At 38.3% G+C, this 23,132-nt stretch overlaps 1 protein-coding gene across 1 annotated transcript in view; it reads right to left on the reverse strand.

Annotated features, from left to right (window-relative positions):
• MYO9B (myosin IXB) overlaps positions 1–23,132 on the reverse strand; it is a 46,021-nt gene that overhangs the window by 16,586 nt on the left and 6,303 nt on the right. Inside the window, 17 exon segments of the mRNA XM_050715586.1 lie at positions 730–821; positions 823–841; positions 1,904–1,993; positions 2,451–2,526; positions 3,114–3,309; positions 3,595–3,736; positions 4,156–4,277; positions 6,180–6,314; positions 6,647–6,763; positions 6,998–7,087; positions 7,553–7,682; positions 7,911–8,011; positions 8,137–8,236; positions 8,368–8,430; positions 10,292–10,386; positions 18,673–19,566; positions 22,868–22,977. Of these exon segments, the coding sequence (XP_050571543.1) occupies positions 730–821; positions 823–841; positions 1,904–1,993; positions 2,451–2,526; positions 3,114–3,309; positions 3,595–3,736; positions 4,156–4,277; positions 6,180–6,314; positions 6,647–6,763; positions 6,998–7,087; positions 7,553–7,682; positions 7,911–8,011; positions 8,137–8,236; positions 8,368–8,430; positions 10,292–10,386; positions 18,673–19,509 (2,405 nt within the window). The 5' untranslated portion in view covers positions 19,510–19,566; positions 22,868–22,977.

Raw genomic sequence — 23,132 nt, forward strand, 5'->3', positions numbered from 1 at the left:
GTCCATCCATCAAATCCATGTCTTTCTAATTTAGAGACAAGGATATCATGGGGGACAGTGTCAAATGCTTTGCACAAGTCCCAGTAGGTAATGCCAGTTTCTCTTCCCCTACCCACGAATACTGTAACCCCATCGTAGAAGGCCACCAGATTTGTCCAGCACAAAATTTGCACTTAGTGAAGCCGTGTTGGCTGTCACCCATCACCTCCTTATTTCACATGTGCCTTAGCAAAGTTTTCAAGAGGATCTGCCCCATGATCTTGCCAGGCACAGAGGTGAGACTGACTGGCCTGTAGCTCCCTGGGTCTTCCTTTAAACCCTTTTTAAAGTAGCCAACTTGTTTACATTTACTTATTATACAACAGACCACAGACTGATTTTCTTACACATGCATAGCTGCACACGGGTAAAGAGTCTTAACTCAGGAACATGCATAGCACTGACAGCCTGAATTTCAGGAAACTACTAGATTTAGCTTGAGAGGTTTCATTGTCAGAAGTTTCACAGCAAACTTGTGCTACCTAACTGTCAGCAGGCTTAACTGTCAGTTTATGCAAAGGAAGCAACAAAGAGTACTCTGTAGTCTTTATATTTTTTAGAGGAAATTATTTTGTTCTTAATCGTTGTTTCATTTTTGCAGAAGACAAGCTTGGGACAAGTATTTGGGCTGGAATAACTGCTTGGTTATTGTTGCACTTTCAAAGCAACACCTAGAGCACCAGAACTCACATGAAGTGGGAGCGGTGTTGAAGTCGATTGAGTGACCGAAGCAGCTTACAGGGATCATCTCCCTGCCATGGAAGTCCTTTAATACTTGCGATGAATTTGTTCATGCATGTCTCTAAAACGATTCACAGCAAAAGAAAGATAGCAAACAAAGACATATGGCCATGAAGGAGAAAACAGGAGTTAAAAAAAACAAGAGATCCCATCACCAAGTGTGCTCCAAACAGCAGCAGGTCAATCCCAGACTACTTTTTCCTAAACATGAATGATTATGATGTCAAGTCAGCACTTTCTACTTTGTTAGCGCCCTAAAATTCAGTTACCAGGGTCACATATTAAGTTACTTTCTAATTCTACCTTTCCATGTAAATTCTTAAGTCATCAATTCTGAATACACATAGAAGACTCTAACCAAACGTACTTAATGTGCAAAGGACCTAAGCTAAGAAGCCTTTTCAGGTAGACAGATACAAGCTTCTCTATAAACAAGCACTAAATATTTATGTATATATTTGACTACTAAAATGAGGCTGCATAAGCAGAGTCCCATGAGAAAAGCAAGTTAGAAACTAACCACTACAGAATATTTGAAATTTAATTATAATGTTTTTTTTTTTTTTAATATTCATTTCAAACTTATTTACACGTTTAGCTTTTCAAAGTAAGCCTGGGATGGTTCCTAATTTGTGGCTGATTCCATTATTTTAATTAAGCATGCACCATGCTTGTGGAGTGTTGAGTCTTGGCACTGAACTTACCTTCTTTACTCTCCAGAGAGGCACAAACCAAAAATAACAGAAGCATAAGAGTCACTTTTGACTGTTAGATGCTATCACCTTTCTGAGCTGCTCAAAGAGGCAGCAACAACAGTCCCAGAGACGGTTGCTTGTTTCCCCTGGTATCTCTGAACATTTTTAGAATATCAAGATTTTGTTTTAAGATATTGCAAGGAAACAGATACATTAAACTGTGACCAAGCCTGAATTGCATCTTTAGTTCTTGGCTGCCTCAAGTGACAGAGGCTGTGTAGGATGAAGTAATTACGAAGCAGTATGAAGTCATTACTTGATGTGTATTATACTCCATGTCTTCACTTTTACACAGAGCATGCTCAGAAGGTTACTCTGTCCAGGAATGTGCCTCCCTGGCCTTTAAGCCCAGGCCTATTTCTACTTACTTCTTGTTTTCATAAAAAGAAATGATGTCTTCAAAAGCATTTATATCGAAATCCTCAGAACAATCAAATGAGAAATCAAGCATTGAGCAGCTGCAAAAGGAACACGTATAAAACCTAAATATTCAACAGAAAGGCATATATGCCTATACAGAACAATGTGCGGAGCCCACTGCTGTAGGACTTGCCCTGCCTCCTAATAAAGTCTAAGCCTGCAAAAACCATGAGTGCTCCTACGAATTCTTCAGTGACAGAGTGGCTGCAGAGGAATGCACGATGCTAAAAGCAACATACACAAAATACAGACAGAATTCAAAAACCCCGTGGTCAACGGGACTGAGGCTGCACCACCAATGTTTGGTAGTACTGGGTCTTACAAAAAGTAAGCCAGGGTATTGTTTTGATACAATTAAAAAGGTCAAACAAAACAAGACAGAAGAAATAAGACCTGCTACCCTTGCAGACAGATCAAGCTGACATTTCACATACAAAAACGTGACTCAGCAATTCAAGTCTTTTCCCTGACACAGGTTAAGTACGTGTTTCTCACCGGTAAACTTTTTCTACTGGTGTATTTGATCTCTGGAGTTCTCCAAGGGGAACTCGGGGTCCTTGGCGCACCACTCCTGTTATGAAATAATCAACAGATTGAATATTGACAAAGACAGAGGCATAATAGACAAAAATAACCCACCAGTTATAACAAGCTAAGTATCTATCCAACTGTCTGGACTTTTCCTCTATTACTTTAGCTACCAAGCTAGACAGACCACTTGGTTTCTCAAACTCCCTACTACTATCAAGTAAACTGCAGCTGCTCAGAAAGGCTTTTCAAAATTAGTATTTCATCTTGAATACTCATTTGAAACTTTACGGAAGTCTGAGAAGATCAATGAAGATCAAAAACACTGATAAGACCACCATGCACACTAGAACCTGTAATATCTTCCCAAACTTTTACAAACAGGACTATAAACTTGGCACAGCCTGTTGGCAATGGTGCACTAACTGGAGAGGAAGTCTGAATGATCTCAGATAAAAAGCGACAACCTCTTTATTGTGTACAGGTTAAGTCATTTTCACAAACTAGTTTTGTCTCTAGTATCAAACCAAGATTGCACCTGGAACGTTTTGCAGTCAACTAGTTCTGTCAACAAGCACAAATCAATTTGAAAGTACTTGAAAAGTATTTCCAGAATGATTCATATCATACCTGCAGTCTTCTGAGCTCTCTGGCGTCCAGCTTCTGCAAAAACGGCCATTGCTCGAATAGCTGCCCGCAGAACAGCCCAACGGAACACAGCTACCGGATCCATTCCTATCAGCTCCCGAACATAAGCGCTGTCACTGCTTCGTAGTAAAGCAACAATATCTGGTCTCATATAGTCCATATTTTTCTCTCTGAAATCCTGCAGAACAGGAAGATTGAACCGTAAGCTCTCAGGAAAGCAGTTACACAGACACCACCCAGAACTGTGTTTTGACCCAAGATATTTATTGTAACTCAGAGTAATTATTCTAAATATTTTTCACCGTAGTGAGCATTATCCTCAAGTTTGAGCGGGGGAAGTATCTAAAATATACCTGATGAAACATCTGATTCAGCCTATTCCCAACAAACTTTCTACACCCTGACAAAACTGTCATAAAGGCAAGGAGTATTTTTCTTTGTGGCCATCAGATCCGTCACCTACTTTTATCTGGTATTTAACTTTCCCAGCAAAGTGTCGAATAATAAAAGCAGGTTCCATTACTGGGGTTCCAACAAAAAACTTGTTCTCCTCGTGCTGCTGTTTGAATTTTGCAAGTAGAGTTTGGTTGGTGGCATGTGGAAAACTAGGAAAACAAAACAGAAAGTCAGCTATTTTTCCTCCAAATACAGTTACGTTTATTGATGTGCAAGATAACAAACTGAAGAACACCTATTGATCCTTGTGGAAAGCATTTATCAAGGCTTCTAAATTTCAGTTGCTGCTTACACATCTGGTTTGCATCTTAGATTTCCAAATCTTCCTAAGCCAAGGTTCAATTTTAGCATCAATTTGTATCACTACCGTATTGGAATTCTTAGAAACAAATGAGTGTAGATCCCAGCCATAAGATGACCCTTTGCTTCCCCCAAAATTCCTTTTTTTTAAAATGAAGAAGTGCTATGTTTCTGTTCCCTTCCACAGCCCTTCCTTCTTCCCTTCCACATATACATTATATATATACATATATATATAATTTTACCCCAGAAGATGTTTGTTGCTTACTTGCTTTCTTCATCCAGAAGATAGAAGAGACCAGTGGGCTTCTTGCTGATTAAGTGAATGCAGGCCACATTATCAGTATAGTCAATATTGTGCCAAGTGATCCCTTCACTCTTATATTCCTCCTGCGTAGCTCAAGAAAATTCCCTCATCAGTACAGTACCCTGACCTTTAACGTACCACGGTCTAAGTGCTTAAAAGACATCCTTAAACAGCTATGGCAAGTTGAGTTTGTTAGCTCAAACAGCAAAAAACAAAAATTAGGAAAATTTATAAACAAGACCAGAACAGCAGGCGTACTGGGTCAGATCAAAGATCTACCTAAGCAAGTCACTCAACAGCGGATGTTTAGGGTAGAACTATTTAAAAATCCAAACAGTGAAAGAATGTTCCCTCCCCTATTACGTCTTTCCAGCAATCAGTAGTCTACAAACTTGGAGTCAGAAATGACATCTACACCGTTACATTTAAAACCGTAGATAGACTTGCATTTCTTCAGTATGTCTCTTTCATAGCTCTTGTATTATAAGAAATTACATTTAATATGAATTTTCAGCACTTCCAAGTTGCACTATCAGATGAAGTTTCAAGACAGGCCGTTAAGCCCTATACAATATCAACACCAGAACTTTGCTAAGGAAGCAATCAATGTACATTTTTCAGGTTCAGAGAATTTGGAGCTCTCTTTGACAAGAAAATATGAAGCTCTTCTGCAGAAATGATAATGCAGAAAATGCTTGACAGAACAAGCTTCTCATCAAAATATGGAACCAAAACATCAGCTTTTCTTACTGCTGTAAATGACCACCAAAGGAGTTAAAGACAGGCTAATAATGTTAAAAAACTCAGAAAACTAAGTGAAATAAGTTTTACATTTAACAAAAGACAAAGAACGCCTCTCTTACTGTTCTATGACGATAGTAGATTTTTTTAAGTAGGTAAAATTAAATCTAATAACAGACTGCTCAGTGTGCACGCCACATTACAGAACTGAAATACCACTCTCCACAAACAATAAAGCCTTTCTTTGAAAGATATAGAGACCCCTCTACCCCTTCCCGAGGGCTCTCATGCTGCAAGAGATACAGGAAATGGGTCATTCAAGGATTAAGCTCATTTGGAGAAATGGCATTAGAAAAAAGAAAACAATGTTAACTATTTACTCTAGTTAGCCTGGATAGACACTTCTGTCATAAGTTACAAAACAGAGACCTCAACACTATGTTTACGTATGGAGTTTGTATGCTTGGCAATTTCCTTCCCTTTAAAATGCTTGTTTAAAGTTATCTACATATTGTTGAAAAATACCACATATTACAGAATGACTTCATTCTTTCAGCAGAGCAACCAGAGAATAATGTTTTGGCACAACCCAGTAAAAAGTCCAAGTCCAGAGAAGAAAGCTGCCAAACCTCAGTCTAGAAATGCAATCTGTTCGCTCTTGCAGCACTCAGAGCACTCTGTAAGAAGTCAATACCTTCTACAAACAAGTATATCGATATATGCCAGTAGCATCAGGATTTCAGAACTACTGCCAATATCAACATACAGTTGTATCCCTTATGTGCAGGTAGGTGGAAGTAGCAGTAAAGACTAGTTATTATTTACCAACTGACAAAAATAAGAGAAACTGTACCAAAACATTTTTTTAAATAAAAAACAACCAACAAAACTGAATCATACACCACACCTACTGATTTTCAATCTCAAAGTTTAGAGTTTATCTGATTTACGTCTGGGGTTGCCTGACAGTTGTTTTTTGTTGTTGTTTCCTGCAGTCAAAAACTCACTGCTAGTTCTCTGAAGAAAAACCCAGCTATCATTAGCATATGCAGAGCACTAAATGCAGCAAAGCTGCAACATACAAATCATATCATAATATGCAATATTAAAACAAGAAATAAAAACGTAACACATTTGGAAATATATTCAACCAATTATAAAATTATGCCATGAGGTATTGCAGAACAGTTTGCATAACAGATGAGCCCTCACACTAAAGTTTGATTCAGTAACTAATTTCTTACCTGTTCCAATTTGAAAATATGCTGATTGAAATAATACTGAAGCTGCTCGTTAGCATAATTTATGCAGAACTGCTCAAAACTGTTGGTTTCAAAGTCTTCAAACCCAAAAATATCCAGTACACCAATGGACAAACACTATTGAAGAAGATTTGAAAATCTAGTTAAGTAATCTGTCATACAGCGAGTGACTTAACCCCCAACAACTAACCATCACAAAAGCTGCTGTATCACATGCTGATATAAATAACTGGAGTGTACATTAATAGATGTAGAATGTTTAACAGTTGTCTGTTATGAAAACAAAAATAATCAAATATTACGCAGACATTTACTAGGGACTAGGAGAAGGATTTACTAGGAGAAGAATCTAGGTTTATCCCAGATATCTGAACACTTCATCTACAGCGTTGTCTGATAAGTCTAAATATAGAACTGTACAAAAAGACTTGCTTTTGTGCGAAACTTACTGTAACAGATTCCTCCATGTCCTTCTTATTAAGGAGTGCATGATTAATTCGCAGAACAATCCAATCAAACAGAGCACTGTACAAGGATTTTGCCATTGAATCACGAGCTGTTATTGCCTGTAGATGAAATAAAGTTCGTAATTTCTTTTTAAAAAAGCATTTCTATTTCAGACCAGTGTCAGAGGTTACGATCCTACCAGAGACAAAAACAGAATCTTCCTTTAACGATAATTTCTAACATTCCAAACATTCCTCACCAAACATGAAAGCGTACCACATTAGCTTTTTCATAGTCACAAAAGAACTAGGTTTCAATTATTTAAAATAATTCTATTAGTGTTTTTTACTCACCTCATTAAGACTATATGGCAAAATAAGCTTATCATTAGCAGTCACAGTTTTTCTTTTTGTTAGCACTTCCACTAAAATCTCACGTTTGACCTTCAAAACAAGCAAAACCAAGAGTCATTGCCACCCTAAAATTCCCAGAACTCAGTACAGTGAGTACTCTGATGACAACAGTGAAGTCCAAGCACTTTGAAAACTGCTACATTTATCATTCATCGGTAGCTTTACAAGTTTCTCAACTCCTTTAATTTATTCTTGGCTTAGATTCATGCAGATCTTTCCCTATGGTGGCAGAGCACACATCTCTAGTAAAGTTATTCCTGCTCAGTTCTTATTAGAAAGTAAACAAATTCTGCTTCCACGCTACGGGCTACATTCCCTCCCTAACCTCAATAATTTCACCACATTCATCCATTTTCCATACCATAAGATGAATGCTGTTGGAGTACCATAAACCAGATATAAACATACTGGGCTGCCACATAGTCAAGAAAAATGCTGAGGCAGAGCATGACAAAAAGGTATGTCAAACATTAGAGCTAAAAAGGAAGACTCTACTTTCAAAAGCTGAGAAAGAATGTCCAGCACTTCAGGAGGTCCCACTTCCAATCCTTCATCACGACCTGTAGCTTTCTTCTTGTACGTAACGTTGCCCAAATAAAGAATAGCTGAAAGCACTGAAAAAATCCTAAGGAAGAAAAATTAATTTTATAAGAATTTTTCATATGCTTAGAAGTTCATTTTAGCAGGCTAATAGACCCAATTCTGTTTCAAGAATTTGTCCATAAGCACTCACAAATATTCAGCTCTCCCTGATTCCTACTGGATTAAATGTGATCCCAATGTTTATACAATTTATTGGGGTTCACAAAGTTTAACTAGCTGTCACTAACAAAGGCTGAAAAGTTCCACTTACTGTTTTTTTGTTGCTGAAAGAAAGCCAACCATCTCCATCGCTTGTTTTAATCTTTCAAAGTCATGCCGGAGATCTTCCCCATCTTCAATTTTCAAGTTATGCTGTGAAGAAAGCCCCTTACTTAAATGCAAAGAAAGTAGTTGGGTTCTGCTTTTTTTCATCTTTAGCACAACATCAGAGAGACAACAATTATCAATGTAAACTGTAAATCCCTGTCACAGATTACCTGGTTGAGGTAGAAATAATCTTCAGGTTGCTTGAGGTGAAATTCTTTACGCTCTTCCTCATTGACTCCAAGTAGCAAATAATAGAAGACATGATAATTCCTACAAATACAAGAAGTCAAATACATTTCTCTTTCACAAAAATATACTGATTATTCTTTCATTCTATATACTTTAAATGATATTAGACTCTCATAACGATTATGATCATACTAACTATAGTAATCTCTTACCTTTCACCTTTTTCATGAGAAACCAGACGAGATTTTTCAAGCAGGTATTTTTCAACAACAGCCCTAAAGAGACCCCCCCAAAAAAAGGAAAACAGCATGAGGACACACACACAAAAAAAATCTTCAGAAAACATCAGACAGCAACTGCCAAGGGAGTTCAAATAATGAAATGTGCATTAGCATACATAAGAAAATAGCTTAGCCATGGGCATGACAACTCCCACCAAACCAGGTCGCCCAAAGCCCCATCCAGCCCGGCCTTGGGTGCTGCCTGGGTGGGGACATCCACCGCTTCTCTAGGTGGCCTGTTCCAGTGCCTCACCACCCTCAGAGTAAAGTAATTTCTTCCTTATATCTAATCTAAATCTCCCCTCTTTGTAAAACTGTTACTCCCTGTCCTATCACTACACTCCCAGGCAAAAAGTCCCAAGAAATATCCAAGAAGCACTTAACTTTAGTGCTCAGTTCCAGCAGACAACTGGAGAAAGGCAGTGGGAGCTTAGAAAAAGTGCTGATGAGAAGTTATCAGAAGAAACAAGATGCAGAACGCTAAGAATGTTACCCACTCTGTTAGCTGACAAGGAATGCAAAGAATACAAGACCCCAAAAATATACTGAATAACTGTTTCTCAAGATAGCAAATTTGATGTTATATACATCAGCCTAAAGCAGAGGCAAGGAAGACAGAAAACTTATTAGTTTCACATAGTAAGCTCCTAAATAATAAACTCCTTGACACAGGCTACAAAGATAATAAGGTCAGAGTACGAGCGGCTTTTTCTCACGCTGAAGACAAAACAAATGTACTCAAATTGTGCCAATCTCCTGAGCTAGCGTGACTTATCTGCAAAGAAGCCAACTTTGTTCAGAACAACACTCCAAGCAAACGCGGTACAGAGTTCCCAGTCATTTCTGTTGCTATTTTGTAAACTGCAAACATGAAGATGACCCAAAGGGAAGCTATGCTGCTGCACAAAGGGCAGTGACAGCTAGCGATGCTCCACAGAGCAGCAGGCTGCAGGGCAGGTTTGGTACAGGGAAGAATTCTACACCAATATTCTGCATTTTGACATTGCACCCGAAGTAGCACAGGTGCATCTGGACAACATATGCAACATATTGCTGTAAATTTTTCAGATATAGGCCTTTAAAATTTAAGATGCATTTTACGAAGCAGGAGCTAAAAGGAATGATTTTATGGTGGGATGTTAGACAAGGAACTACATGAGTATTTGCACACAAGTTTCTAATATCACAGAAAAAATTTTGGACAAAATTATTCACTTGACGTGCCCACTTCAAACAAAAGAAAAGCAAAGTATGATCTTCAATTAATAATATTGAGGGACTACAATAATATGACATTATCGCCTCTACTACAAGGTGAAAAATGCAAATACAACTCTAAGAGTTAGCTGTGACTACCATATGTTAAAAAACAAATGTAGATGTAGAATATTTCAAGTTTGTCCTTCAGACCTAAGCACACAATTTCAAGTAAATCAAGTAAAAACATGTATTTTTAAATTTTCTTTATAACTGGTCTGTTTCTTTAAAATGGCTTCCTCAAATCTATTTCACTTCTCTCTAACTCCTCTCAAGAAAAATTCAGATCTTCTGGTTTTAATTACAAAATGGCGAGGACAACGGGTGTTATGGAAAAAGCCTTAATTTAGTACAAATGTAAAGATGCAGAAACAGTCATATTCTTAATTTGATATGACTGTACAGCAAGGTAAGAAAATTATGCATCATCTGATTATTCCACAAAGCTTGGTCATAGAATCTTGAAAACATATTCTACAGTGGCAAGCCATTCTCATATGAAAAGAGCCTCGTAAAGGCAGAATTTTGTACACACCAGAGTCTTCAGATTCCTAAAAGCACACAGGGCAACTCCAGCAGAACCTCAGACCATACTTACCCTCGGACAATACCGTTCTCTAAATAGTTGACTTGAATAAACTTTCCAAAACGACTGGAGTTATTGTTATGTGCTGTTTTTGCATTTCCAAATGCCTGTAATAAAGCAAAATGAGGTAATTTTCAATTAAACTAAATGACATAGCATTACTAACTCCTGTTCATTTTTCAGCCTCCCATTAGCTGGCAATACGCACTCGAAATGTTATAGACATGACAGCATACAGACACCAAAAAGTGAGCTTAGGAAGCCTCCATTGTTCCTCACAGGTCTGTACTCATTTATTATTTGTCCTATGCAATAACGTTTGGGAATACGAGGAAGGCAAATAATAAACTTAAATACTTTTACAAGGATCTAAGGTAATTACAGGAAGGGTAATCACAGCAAGAGGGCTCAAATCAACCTCAGTGACTAACAATTATGTACTTAGAGAGGATATTTGGGAGGAGGAAGGCAGCACAATTACCGTGATATTGCCTCCTGGATAGAAAAGCCACAAACAGCGTCTTATTCCTTCATGTACTGCTCCTTGTAAAATTTTCACAATGGAAATAACTGTTCTTTAAGTGAGAACAGCACATACGATCCCACTGACAAAGCTAGCCTATGCATTTTCAGAGTTGTGTATTAAAAAAATGAGAGAGACAAACAGAAAAACTTTGGCTTACAGAAGCACATCCTATTCATTGGCCTCTGCAACACTGAAGAGCAGTTTCCTTAAGAGGTGTTAGGGAAGAGAGGGGTTGGGGGGGGGGAAGGTCTGGCACAAATTCTAAACATTAGTGCCTATGCATCTTTAATATTTTAGCCCCTCAGATGCTTGCTAGCACGTATAACACAAAATGTCTTCTGAATGAGCCTTTCTTAGAAACTACAAATACGATCTATTACATCTAAAAGCCCAGTAGAATTAGTTACTGAGAACATTCTTAATGTTATCAACACTTAATTGTGTGTCCTTAGGTTAATGGAAACTTGTCATCCTCTTAATATGCAGAGTGCAGTCCGGTATACGGAGAAGTCAATGTAAATTCAATGTAAAATGCTATTGCTTAGAAAAATACACCACTCAGCGTGGAGTATCTCCAGCAGTCCTGCCACAGATATTTCCTCTTCAGGCTCCAAGTAATTAAGGCCTCCATTAGGAAATCCGTCTCTCCTAATATAGAACGTTTGTGGAATGATTTCACAAAAATGCCACTCTTCCTCCGCGCACACACATCCGGAGAATGACGGACATGCGAGCACTGCACACAACCGAGAACTAAACTGTTGACATATAAAACTACCCAATTACGGTGTATATCCAAGGGGAGTACTGTTTTCATGACAGTTATATTGTTTGTGTATTCTAACTCTTCCCTCCTTTTCTTTTCTTTTTTTTTTTTTTTTTTTAAAACAGTCTTATGATGTTGCAGTGTTATTGCAGGATGACACTTCCAAGATAGGTTCCCAAAGATCTCTTACAAGCAGATTTCTGCTGCCAGCTGCATAATGTTCAGAGGCCACCAGAAACACGCAAAATAAAACACTTCTTATAAGCTGGGAGAATTACCACAATTCTTTGGACAAACATCACTCTCAATCTAAAGGCATAAGCTTCAGGAGCTTTTCCTGTGCAGGGTGAAAACAGACCCTGTTGTAACTTCAGAAAGTCGGTGGGTTTCTGAAGAGAAGATTTCTGCCCAGCAGTGCTGACCGAGGCTGAGTTCAGCCTGCCAGTTTCTAGAGACCCTGCTACCCGTGCTGCACTGCAAACAGCATCCCCACTCAGATCTGTCAAAGGCGGCATTGAGCAGAGTCTTTTTGTACCTACCACCCAACAACTAATTTACATACTTCTTTCTGTTTCTTTTCCAGAGCCCACGTTGCATAAGCAGCATATGAATGTACTTATAAAATCCCGGCCAACTCCTCACAGTTAATGAACAATATCAAACCAAACGTGGAAGGCCAGCAACATAAGCACAGCAAATTCTCAGCTCTGTAAGTCCTCTCCCACTGACGCTGGCTCAGCAAAGATCATCCAGCTTCTCTTTTATTGTATTATAAAAAAAATCTCTTGCAGTAAAGCTTTGCCAAGCTGCAGAGTAGTGGACTTGCAAATTCCTCCTGTAAGAGCATCTTTTCAAGAAGTTTTCTAACTCAAGCCCCCAGTTAACCATCAGTTTACTAGCGATATTACAGAAACCAACACACAGAACAGCTACGTTAAAAAAAATAATAATTTTCCAAGTAATACATATTTTGGCATTATAGAGTTAAGAAATCCCATAACCCTGGCTTCCCGAAAAACTTCTCTTAGTGATTGCTCATGTAAGCAATGAATGCAGTTTAAAACTAAAGGCTCTCATGATCTCATGTGTCTGGTATTTAGTCAAAGCATACGGCAAATTCTTAACAGCTGATCTAATATTATCAGTTTTTAGAAAAGTTTTCATGTACTGAATAGTTTTCTCATAAAAGCCTTTAACATCCACAACTTTCTAAAGAACATTCCAAGTCACTTAACATTTCGGGTGGAAGGTTGCTTTTCCTTTTTTTTTTTTTTGTAACACTTAATTCTAGACCTAAACTCCCGTCACTGCTATCATATTCTTCAATATACTTTGATGAGTTAGCTACAGAAGAACTGACATTACTGCCTAAAAACAGAAAATTGTAAAAAAAAATAAAAATTAAATGTTTCACTATTTAGCAGTTAAATATCTTTAACTGAATATAGCTTTATCCTAGAGAAAGCAGATTAGAGGTAAGAATTAAGCTCCCATACTACCTAGCCTAGGTAGTAGAAAGCATCTTTCATGGATAATTCTAGCCAGGTGTTCTATACACAGCTCAAATTCAACTGAAATATCTCCCTGGGTTGCCTTCACAGAAAGCCACCTATGTCTTTATAAAATAAATTCGGAAGATGTGAAAGGACAAGATACATTTTCAGCTAAAGAGAAGTAATCATTTGTATAACCAAAGTTATTTACTGTTTTCCCTGGTGAATGCACGAGGAGACAGATAAAATTGAAAAACTAAAACTGAACCACTCCAACGCAAAATACTAGCTACAGAAAAAGAGGATGAGGTGAAAATAGCAGACCAAGGCCGGCAGGAATCCGAACTGGGATGGCCTATTCTGGGACTCAGGAAGTCATCCAACCCATCCCTTCACCTTGAAACGCGAGAGGCGTGAACTGGAGGCTGCTATTGAAAAAGCTGCCACTGCTGTTGCAGGAGTTAACAGCATTCAGAAAAAAAAAGCCAAGGTCTCATTTGCTGTAAGAAGAAACCCCCAAACTACATACACGATCCACCTCAGGAACAGAATTAAAAACCTTATTTAATTCCTTTACAAGAATTGCCAAAATCTGAAAAAGCTATCAGAGTTTCTCTGTAAACCACTCTAATCCGGGGCAGAACCACCACTCTTTTAAGGCACCAAATGACGCTGAACAATCAAATTGCATGCCCTGGAAGGGGAAATGACTACTTCAGAGTTGAACTCAGTTTTGCAGTGGTCTTCACAAAAACGCTGCAAAATATCCACTCGCCAAGGTGGAAGTTGCAGCATTCATGGTCATTTTGCAACTCTGTGTGCTGTATGAACTCCTGGGGAAAGAGTTCCTTATTATTAGGAACAACCCTAATAATAAGGCTGTATAAAGGACAAGGTGATTTTTCCCAAGAGACACGTGCAGCAGGGAAAAGTACGCAACAGCACATTTCTCCAAAAAGACTAGCAACAAGGAAGTTCCATTCCTTCTCTGATTATGATTCTTAAAACAAACAGATGCAGATAATAGCCTCAAAACAACCACTTTGGCCTAAATAGAACTGGCTACGCCCACTAAATATATATGCAGACTTTTATGGAGAATGCAAACACAAACCAGAGTTGAGGCAGCACTAAGCTTCAGCCCGTCCCATACAGAGCCACATGCACAACAGGACTGAATAAAGAAAGCAGAGCTGAGAGCAAATTGCTTTATTCTGTTTTCCAAAGAAGGGTAAAACATAAAAGTTTGCTTTCTACAAGGAAATTTAACAAGCTTTTAAATATACTCTTAGTTCTCGAAAATCTCACTCCCCCCCCGCTAATCATGCTGTCAATTAATTATTTCATATTTAAAACTGCACTCTTTAGATAGGCACTTCATGAATACTTCCTCTTGGACTTTCCGTTTTATTTAGGTCTTAATTCTTTTCAATGAATGGGTCAGTGCGATTAGGAAATCTTTAAGGACACCGAATCCAAAGGGAAGTAAATGCTTTTCAAAATAATACACTGAAGTTCGGACAACTACAGTGTTTCCATCTACCCACCTCTTCTCACCTTCTATTTCAGAGGGAAACAAAATTCTCAGTACACTAAGAAAATAACTTTTGAAATAAACCCAAGATACTAAAGGTTACAACTTGACAACAGACAGCAAGCCAAGTGCTTTGCTGCCAAAAGAGGAAGCTCTGGCTCTGTCTTATTATGTCCCTTGCCACATGCTCTCATCCCCTTGCTTAATTTTCTGCCATTTTACTCATTTAATTGCCCTGAAGAATCTGATAAGTGCTAGACACAGTGCAAACAAAGCACAGAGAAAGGGAAAGCAGGCTTCCCACCATTCACCGGCAGCTCACATCTGTCAGGTCACTTTGTCCTCACACTGTACCTCACTTGTATCAGAGCTAAGTTGGATTTTTAGCTGAGTTATCCAAAAAAATCAAGTGTTTTATTTTTGTTTTGGGTGTTTTGTATTTGTACAAGCTGGATGGTCAGATACAGCTATCATGATAAATGAATCTTACCCTATATTGTAATAAAATTTATCAACATGTTTATAAAAGCTTCTACTTATTTTAGAGATGTACAGTTAACATAAAAAGTTCAGAGTCTTAGACTGTGCGTTTTGTATCACATGATTTACAACATTTTTCCCTAGTGAAAAAAAATACAAATTTCTTGGAAACTTTATAGCTGTGCATGGAAAGGTTTAACTGTCTTGCTTGAGACTCTATAAACTAAACAATGGTTTGATTCACTATTCCCAATTTGACCCAAATAATAGTTCCCAAATGTAAATTCCTTCCTAGGACTTCAACCGTAAGCTAACTGAATGTAACAGTTCTGGAAGGCACAACTCCAAGTCAAGGAGCTATACTTTAGTCTCTAAATTTAGAGGAGGACAAACAAGTCAGGAGTATCTAGCTTTATTTTCCTGCCAGTTTTTAAGAACCCACTCTTCACTAAAGATGATCTATGTCAGCCTGGAGAAACAATTTAAAAAAAAAAAAAAAAGAGAACAATTCATATATAGCTAAGGCAACTGTGTCTTAGGAACTGTTTTTACAAGGTAAGCTGCTGAAAACCAGCACAGAACAAGACACGTGGCTTCAGGCTGTGCTGAAGCATCAGTGTCCCATGGAAGCAAACAGATTTTACAACATTCTTTTTGTCTAGAAAGCTGCAAGCAGCACCAAACATAACCAGAACTAGTGCAAGTTACTACTGCTTGTTCAGCCCTCATTAGGAAGTGTAATAACAGGTCAAACTCTAGTGCCAAGACTGAGCAAGAAGCATCTGAGGATGAGAGGCTAATCCATGACCAGCCTTCCTTTCACCAGGGCACATAACGTCAATCCTGCTAGTACCACATTTAATTTTTGACCTATCTTGTCTCGGTTTCCTGTATTTCATCTCTCAGATGTTTGAGAAGTAATATCATTCAACTTCCAAGGTCGCATTTCCTTTCATGGTACAGCTCTAACTCCATTCTTCAAAAGTCTAGAAATTGTGAGTAAGGAGCTAGAATATTAACCGTAGTTTAACTTCAAATTAACTACAGCTTTGGACAGAGACGAGATAGCCACCACAAAAGTGGGATTTGGTAAGAAACACATTTCCAAGTTCCCTATGTATGCGATAAAATTATAAATCAACCCTTACAGTAAACTAATGTTGCTCACCTCTCCTATGCTAGGAAGTTTGGCTTTAACTCCCTTGAACTTTTACAAAAGGTCAACCTGTGAACAGACTTTTTTTTTTTAATTAGGTGTCAGGAAAATTAGAGGTGACTAAAAAGAGGAAGTCCTGACCCAAAATGCAGCCTAATTTTACATCATTAAAGTTACGGAGACAGATTTCAGTCAAGAGGACAATTCATCTGTGGATACCCTTTCTTGAGGACTCAAAATAAAACACTCTCAAATATTTCAGGCACACTACAAAATTGTTGAGGCGAAAAATCCCCTGAAACACCCATTTAAGAAAAATTCCCTTATACCACTTCAGTTCCGTTAAGTAAAAACCCAAATGAGTCACGTACTTGGATTTAAAAGTGACCAGCTGAACAGAAGAGTTTTTCAGCAGTTTAGCTTCCACAAAGCAAAATAAGCTTTGGTGCATTCCTCCTTGACATCGAGATTTGACTTATTTTTTTTCTTGAATTGCTCTTACTAAATGGAATTGCACAAGAACCATAATTGGGAAAACTGGAAGCTTCACTGCCCAGCAAATCTGCTCTGCAGCATCCAGATGAGGACAGTTTGATTTTACATCTCTGTGACCTAAACCTATTACAGCTTTTTGCTCACTGCAGTTATGTCAAGAGAGAAGTACATTAGAACAACCCTAAGCAGAGTTCTACCATGATCACAGGCATCCCAGTGACTCTATTTTGCCTGGACAAATCTCAACTTCACATCTATATTTTTCAGAAATGTTTCTTTCTCCTTAATTTCAAGTTAACGAGCAATACTTGTAATACAAAAACGTATGTTCAATTCTGAAAGCTGTTTTAAGATTCAGATGTTCCTACATTTCTGGCATTTTGACCCTTCACCTTTTGCAATATTTGGCAGGACAAGTTTATGGTGAATCAATTTATAACTAACAAACACCCTCAATGATGTAGAATGAGAAGTTTGAGAATTTCAGAGAAGGACCTCACATTTTAGACAACATGTACTCCAACAGCAATGTTAGAATCTTAGAATCCGTCTGGCAAATTTGAAGCTAAACATTCAATCGGTCATCTTATTTCTAGCTAGCATGTTTTCTTGTGAACTGCATGACAACGTGTTCAGTGGGTGGCTGAAGAACCCACAGTACTTCTGACAACCAGTCTCACCGCAGAAAATCACAAACATCTTTGCATGAAAATTCCCGACCTACGCTACGTTTACCTGAGACTCTGGCAAAGTTGTTAGCTTTAATTTTGAAGCTAAGGATACATGCATCGCTCGTTCAATGGACAAAATGCCACACGAGATTTCACCTCTCTGCCTGCTCTGAGAGGACTGTACCATGTCCTGCACACCAGGGTCTGAAACGGTTAATTGTATCAAAGGCAGACAGATCAGCTGATCGAACAGTGCTTTCCACAGTGACCCCTTCCTGTTTTCTATTTAGAACTGCAAACTTGAACTCCAGAAGCCAACAAACCTCAAACAATCTTACTTCTGCTTTCAAGCAGCAGAAAGCAAGGCAAAAAAGAACTTGGACATATTCCTCATTCTTTACCGAAAAGCTTTCAAACCATATTTATAAATGTAACATTTTAAAGTAACTCCATTGCATTTTCATATTTTTATTCAAAAGTTTGAAAAAATCTTTTTAAGAAGCCATTGTTACATTTGGAAATATTTAAACCTGAAAATTATAATAGCTGTGTTCAATCTCCTTGCTGCTCAAGATTTTGTTAATGGTGACCATAACATTTCAGAGTTTTCAGAGCTTTCAGAGTTTTTTTTTTCTTTCAAACAAGAAAAGAAAAGGGGGAAGCTAAAGCCTACAAGCTCAGATTAAGTTTGTCCTACCATTACCTCATGCAAGACAGTTGTTGTACCCCCTTTCATACGTTTAGTTTTGGTTTCTGTTGGAAATGATGTAGTAATTAAAAGCCAAAAGTGACTCTCACTTTCTCCCCAACTAACGATGTTACTCTTTTCAAAGCAAACATTTGGAGAAAGGAAATAACTCCCCCAAAAAGCGACTTCATAAAACGCTGCAGGACATGCTTACACACAAAGACGCAATTACGCTAAGCTGTGGAAAAACCTTCCTATGAAACATTTACTTACAATTTGAGCAGTTCGATTCAACTGCCATCAGACTAAGATGGAAGACACAAATAACCTCTGTCCCAAAATGTAGTGTTTACTGGTGGAAAGTCAAATATCAACTAACAGCAACAGGAAGTCAACTGCACAGCAGGACGAATTAAGGAAAATCAATTAGAAGCAGTCGAGCAACACAGACAAACATCAGTGTGACCCAGAGATATTTAAAACCTAAGCCAAGTAGGTGAACCTCAAAACTAGTATTCAACAGCCGTCATTTGAAAGGTTTCAAGAAACAGTTTTGACAGAAGGCAATTTTAGCATAAATTTACCTCCAGAACTGGTCCAGCTCCTAGAATAGTTCTCTCCACACCACTTGCGTACCCTTTCTGGCTCAGTGCTGTGAGGCAGTGAATTAAGAAGTTTGTGCTTTGAGTTTTTCCAGAGCCACTTTCACCTGATATAACTATGCACTGATTAATATGTTTTTTAAGCATTGTGTGATAAGCCACATCAGCAATGGCAAAGATATGAGGCTCCAACTTCCCAAGCTGATGGTTCTCATACAGCTTGACATATTTAGGATTATAAATGGGCAAGAACTTGAAGGGGTTAATTGCAATCAAAATACTTCCTGCGTAAGTATAAATTTTTTGTTTTAGAAAGCGACATTTGAGATTTTCTAGGAGTGTTTTCTCTGTTAAGTTGGGGATATTGCACAAGTCATCAAAGTCCTCCTGATGCCATGGAAGAAAACCTCTTTCAACCAATCGTCGAGCATCTGTCTCCTTGGAAAGCAGTTGCATCTGGGCATATTTGATGGTCCCATCAGTGTTCCTTTCTTGCAAAAGAAAGTAGTACCCATCCTTTTGAGGATGCTCATCCTGAGCACGGCGAGGCCAAAGTAAAACTCTATGAACAGGAGAATCATTTATATCAAGTACCCATTCTTCACCACCGGATTCTTTCACCTCCACAAGCACGTAATGTTTTGAGACATCCAAGTTTAAGATATTAATCACATCCTTGATGACATCTGAAGACGTGGTGTCCTTGGTTGCTGTCACTTTGCAGCATGGAGCACTTTCTGTCGAGAGTTGGGGGTAAATATGAAGATTATAGACTGCCTTTGCCTGGCAAACTGCACTGTCAGCATCTGTTAAACTCATTCTGCCCCAAAATGGGCTTCAGTCTTCCACCCCTGCTCAAGATGCAGTGCCCATAGTCTAAAAAAATAAAATTAAATGAAATAAAAAAGAGAAATAAGTCAGGTGTTACAAAAATGTGTACAAGACATACTAAGGCAAGGTATTATTTTCCAGAAGACAAAAATAAGTTATTTAATAGACAAATTATTAACTTAAGAACACTATTTATGAACAGTAGGGCTTATTTCAGTCTGTTTAGCCTATTCCATGGAATGGATAACCATAACAATATCTATCCTCTTTGTACTTTTGCTTCTATTCCCATACCACCCTCTCCTCCCAATTACGGCAGCACAAGCATTTTTTTTTTTTTATGGCCACAAGGCAAACTGAACGGGGATAAATGTCTACATTAAAACTTCCTTCTCTCCACAGGTTAGTTTTAACCTAGATGATTTTCCTGATGACCTGGTTCTCTGTATGGCTACACAAACAATTATTCATCCTCCCACACAAACTCTCCCCTAAAGCTGCGCGAGCAACTTGAGGCAGAAACAGTTTGATGGTTTCTTAAATCAGAAGTGCCGTGAAAGACAGCAGAAGGAACAGGGTATAGGTGCAAGGAGGAAGACAGTCCTAACAGTGCAATTCACACATTTTTTCTTTTTTCCCTGACCTCTTTTCATGAAAGCTACAAGACAGGTATGGTATTTACCACACTCAGCTTTAGGAAACCGCCTAAAACTGAGCAGTGCAAATACTGCTGTGATCTCCTTCTAACCCTGCACACCATGGCGATTTCTTGAGCATGAATAATTTACCCAGAAAAGAGACTGCTAATTTCACTTGAGTCAACCACATCCTTGGTACAGAAAGGTTCGATCTTGACTTTTATCTCCTATTTTAGGTGACACAGTAAAATTAGTCTTATTGCAACTACATTTCAGTTCAGCTAACAAGATCCCACATAACCCAGTTCATTCACAAGCCTTTATACTTAATCACATCAACCTTATCCTTACTAGATTTCAGCAACCGCATTCCTGAGACTCCAAAAATCATCTATTTCTTTTGCTTTTACTTCCTGTCACCCCTCCCGGAGGCCAGCAATCTAACTTCAACCTAACAACTGCCTCAAGGAAGTCAACCTCCTTCTTACTGCCAAACCTAAAAGCCTCTAGACTTTAACAATCTGTGCCTTTGCTGTTGGGTGACTTATCTCTCAACTGAGAAATTTGGTACACCTGGATTACCAGGGCTAGGTTTGATTACATTGATAAATTAACAAACTGTTAAACTAAAGTAATGTATGTAATAGAAGGATAAAGAAGCACTCCCTTTTTTTTTTTTTTAAACAATCCATAAAACTTCATACCCAGAACACCATTTAAATTTTTGTCTCGAGAACAAAAGCATTCTAATTATATAGCTACATACTGAATATTCAAAAAAAAAAAGAAAGTGGCAAAGAAATGCTATTGGCCAATGAAGTTGCTTTTTGCCACTAAAGAACTGAACAGGAACTTGCATAAGGCCACAGAGAGCAATCATTTCAAATTAAAATCAGCAGAGCTGGAAACATTTAGCTGCCACTTCCACTGCAAGTAATGAATCACTTCAGAGAAACATATGACATAGCTCTGCCTCATGAACAGCCTCAGAGTAGAGAACGGTGCTTTAAGGGAATTCTGAACAGTAAGCTTTCAGAAGACACTGTTGTGCAAGCTAGGTCATTCTTAGCAGCTACTCATCAAAAGGCAGGCTGAGCAAGCCAGACACAGAAAGACAAACCACAACACATCTCTGCTCAGGCTATATGATCCCTCAGAGAATGATTTCCCGCCCTGTTAAATTCCTCATTCATTAAGAAGGCTTATTGCAAGAACTTGGTGATACAGAAGGACGGACCAGTGAGCTCTAAGTTCCCTCTCCATTTTCTGTGATCATCACTGACCAGTAGATTGTAAGTCTGAAGTATCTTTGAAGGAATTACACAAGTGTAAAGCTTTCTTAACCTACAGAAACTCAAACATTTTAACATACAGTAGAACCTAGACTGCTGTTGCTGCTCATAGGGAAGATGAATCTGGAGCACTGACAGGAAAAAAAAAAGAACAACAGTGACCATTTTCCTTTCAAGCTGGCTGGCTAGTTCAAGGGAAACGGTCTTGTGCAGACTTCCTTTTTTTTTTTTTCTTTCCCCCCAACAACTAGTTTCAGACACACAGTCTGCTACGACAGAGGAAGTCCCCTCAGAGAGCCTTTTGACCAGAACAGCACCCTAAGAAGTGTGGCACCAACTTTTTGCCCACACAGAAAAGCTGAACCTAGGTGCTAGCCTCTGACTGCACTGATAGACATTTCCAAAGCTCACCTCATGTCAGCTACCAACATATATCTGGTACATTGCTCAAGACTTCCACATCACACTTTCTAAAAAGGAAACCAGAACACAAATGGCCTCTCTTTACTACTGAAAAACCCAGGCCAGGATATTTACAGCAAGTAACAACGGGATAGATGGCAGTCTCTGCTCAGGTGTGTCTGACTGAAAAACTGGAAAGAGAAAGACTGGCTCAACCTAAAGAAGAGACTTCTGGCAAAGCAACATGCAGACGTCAACCTTAACATCTTCATGCTACATACAGATTTCTGAATTATGCAGTCATCAAGCAACTTGATGGAAGTTAAAGCATGCAAGGGAGTTCTGCTTCCCCAACCATCACCCTATAAGAATGATTTGGAAGATAAGCTACAGTAGAAAGAATTTGCTGAAACATGATTTCAATGTACAGTCATATCAGCAGTAAACAGAAAGACAATCAGCATAACACAGCCTCTTTTTAACCAGATATGAAATCCAGGCACTGCTAGCCTGCTTTTGACAGCATTGAGCTTTGAGACTGCTCTTTCACCCAACAATAACTTAGAACAGATACACTCTTTTGAATCATTTATTACTGATGATGAGGCTTTAAGGAAAAAAAATGAAATTCTAGAAGTCGCTTAAGGAGGAGCAGCACCCAACTATTATTATTTCCTTTTAATCAATTGTCCTTTTGTTACATATGGTTTATATGCCTAAAAAAAGCAACAAATGTGTCCCAGGGGAAAAAAAAAAAAAAAGATTACTTTTAAATTCTTCTATCCAAGAGTCAGAATATCTAAAATCAGAGGTTTTTCCTCAAACTGCTGCTTTGCAATTAACGTGTGATTTTTCTTAGGCTATCCAATTTGTTTGATAACAACACTGCTGGAAGAGACAGACTTTGGTACACCTCTGACCTCATCCTAAGCAGTATTTTGAATAATAAAATTAGATCATAAAAGTAAAGGAGCATACACAGATAGTAAGAAGAACAGATAGTAACTTGGCTACCTGATGAGTCCCAGTATTCAATTACAGATCGATTATCATCAAGCAAACGGAGGATTAGATTCTAGCGAAGTTGGATTCCTGGCATCAAAGTAAATACTTTCATCATGGTTCTAAAAGAAAGGAAAAAAGAGTTACTGATAAGGAACGCATCATACACAGATTGAGAAGGCAATAAGTAATCAAAAAGCTAATTAAATGATACAGCTCTGCCAGATAGGAACAAGTGAACAAATTCCAGCTGAGTTCACCGGTAAACAACTTCAGA

Source organism: Cygnus atratus, chromosome 26, assembly GCF_013377495.2.
Source record: "Cygnus atratus isolate AKBS03 ecotype Queensland, Australia chromosome 26, CAtr_DNAZoo_HiC_assembly, whole genome shotgun sequence".
NCBI classification, from domain to species: Eukaryota; Metazoa; Chordata; class Aves; order Anseriformes; family Anatidae; genus Cygnus; species Cygnus atratus.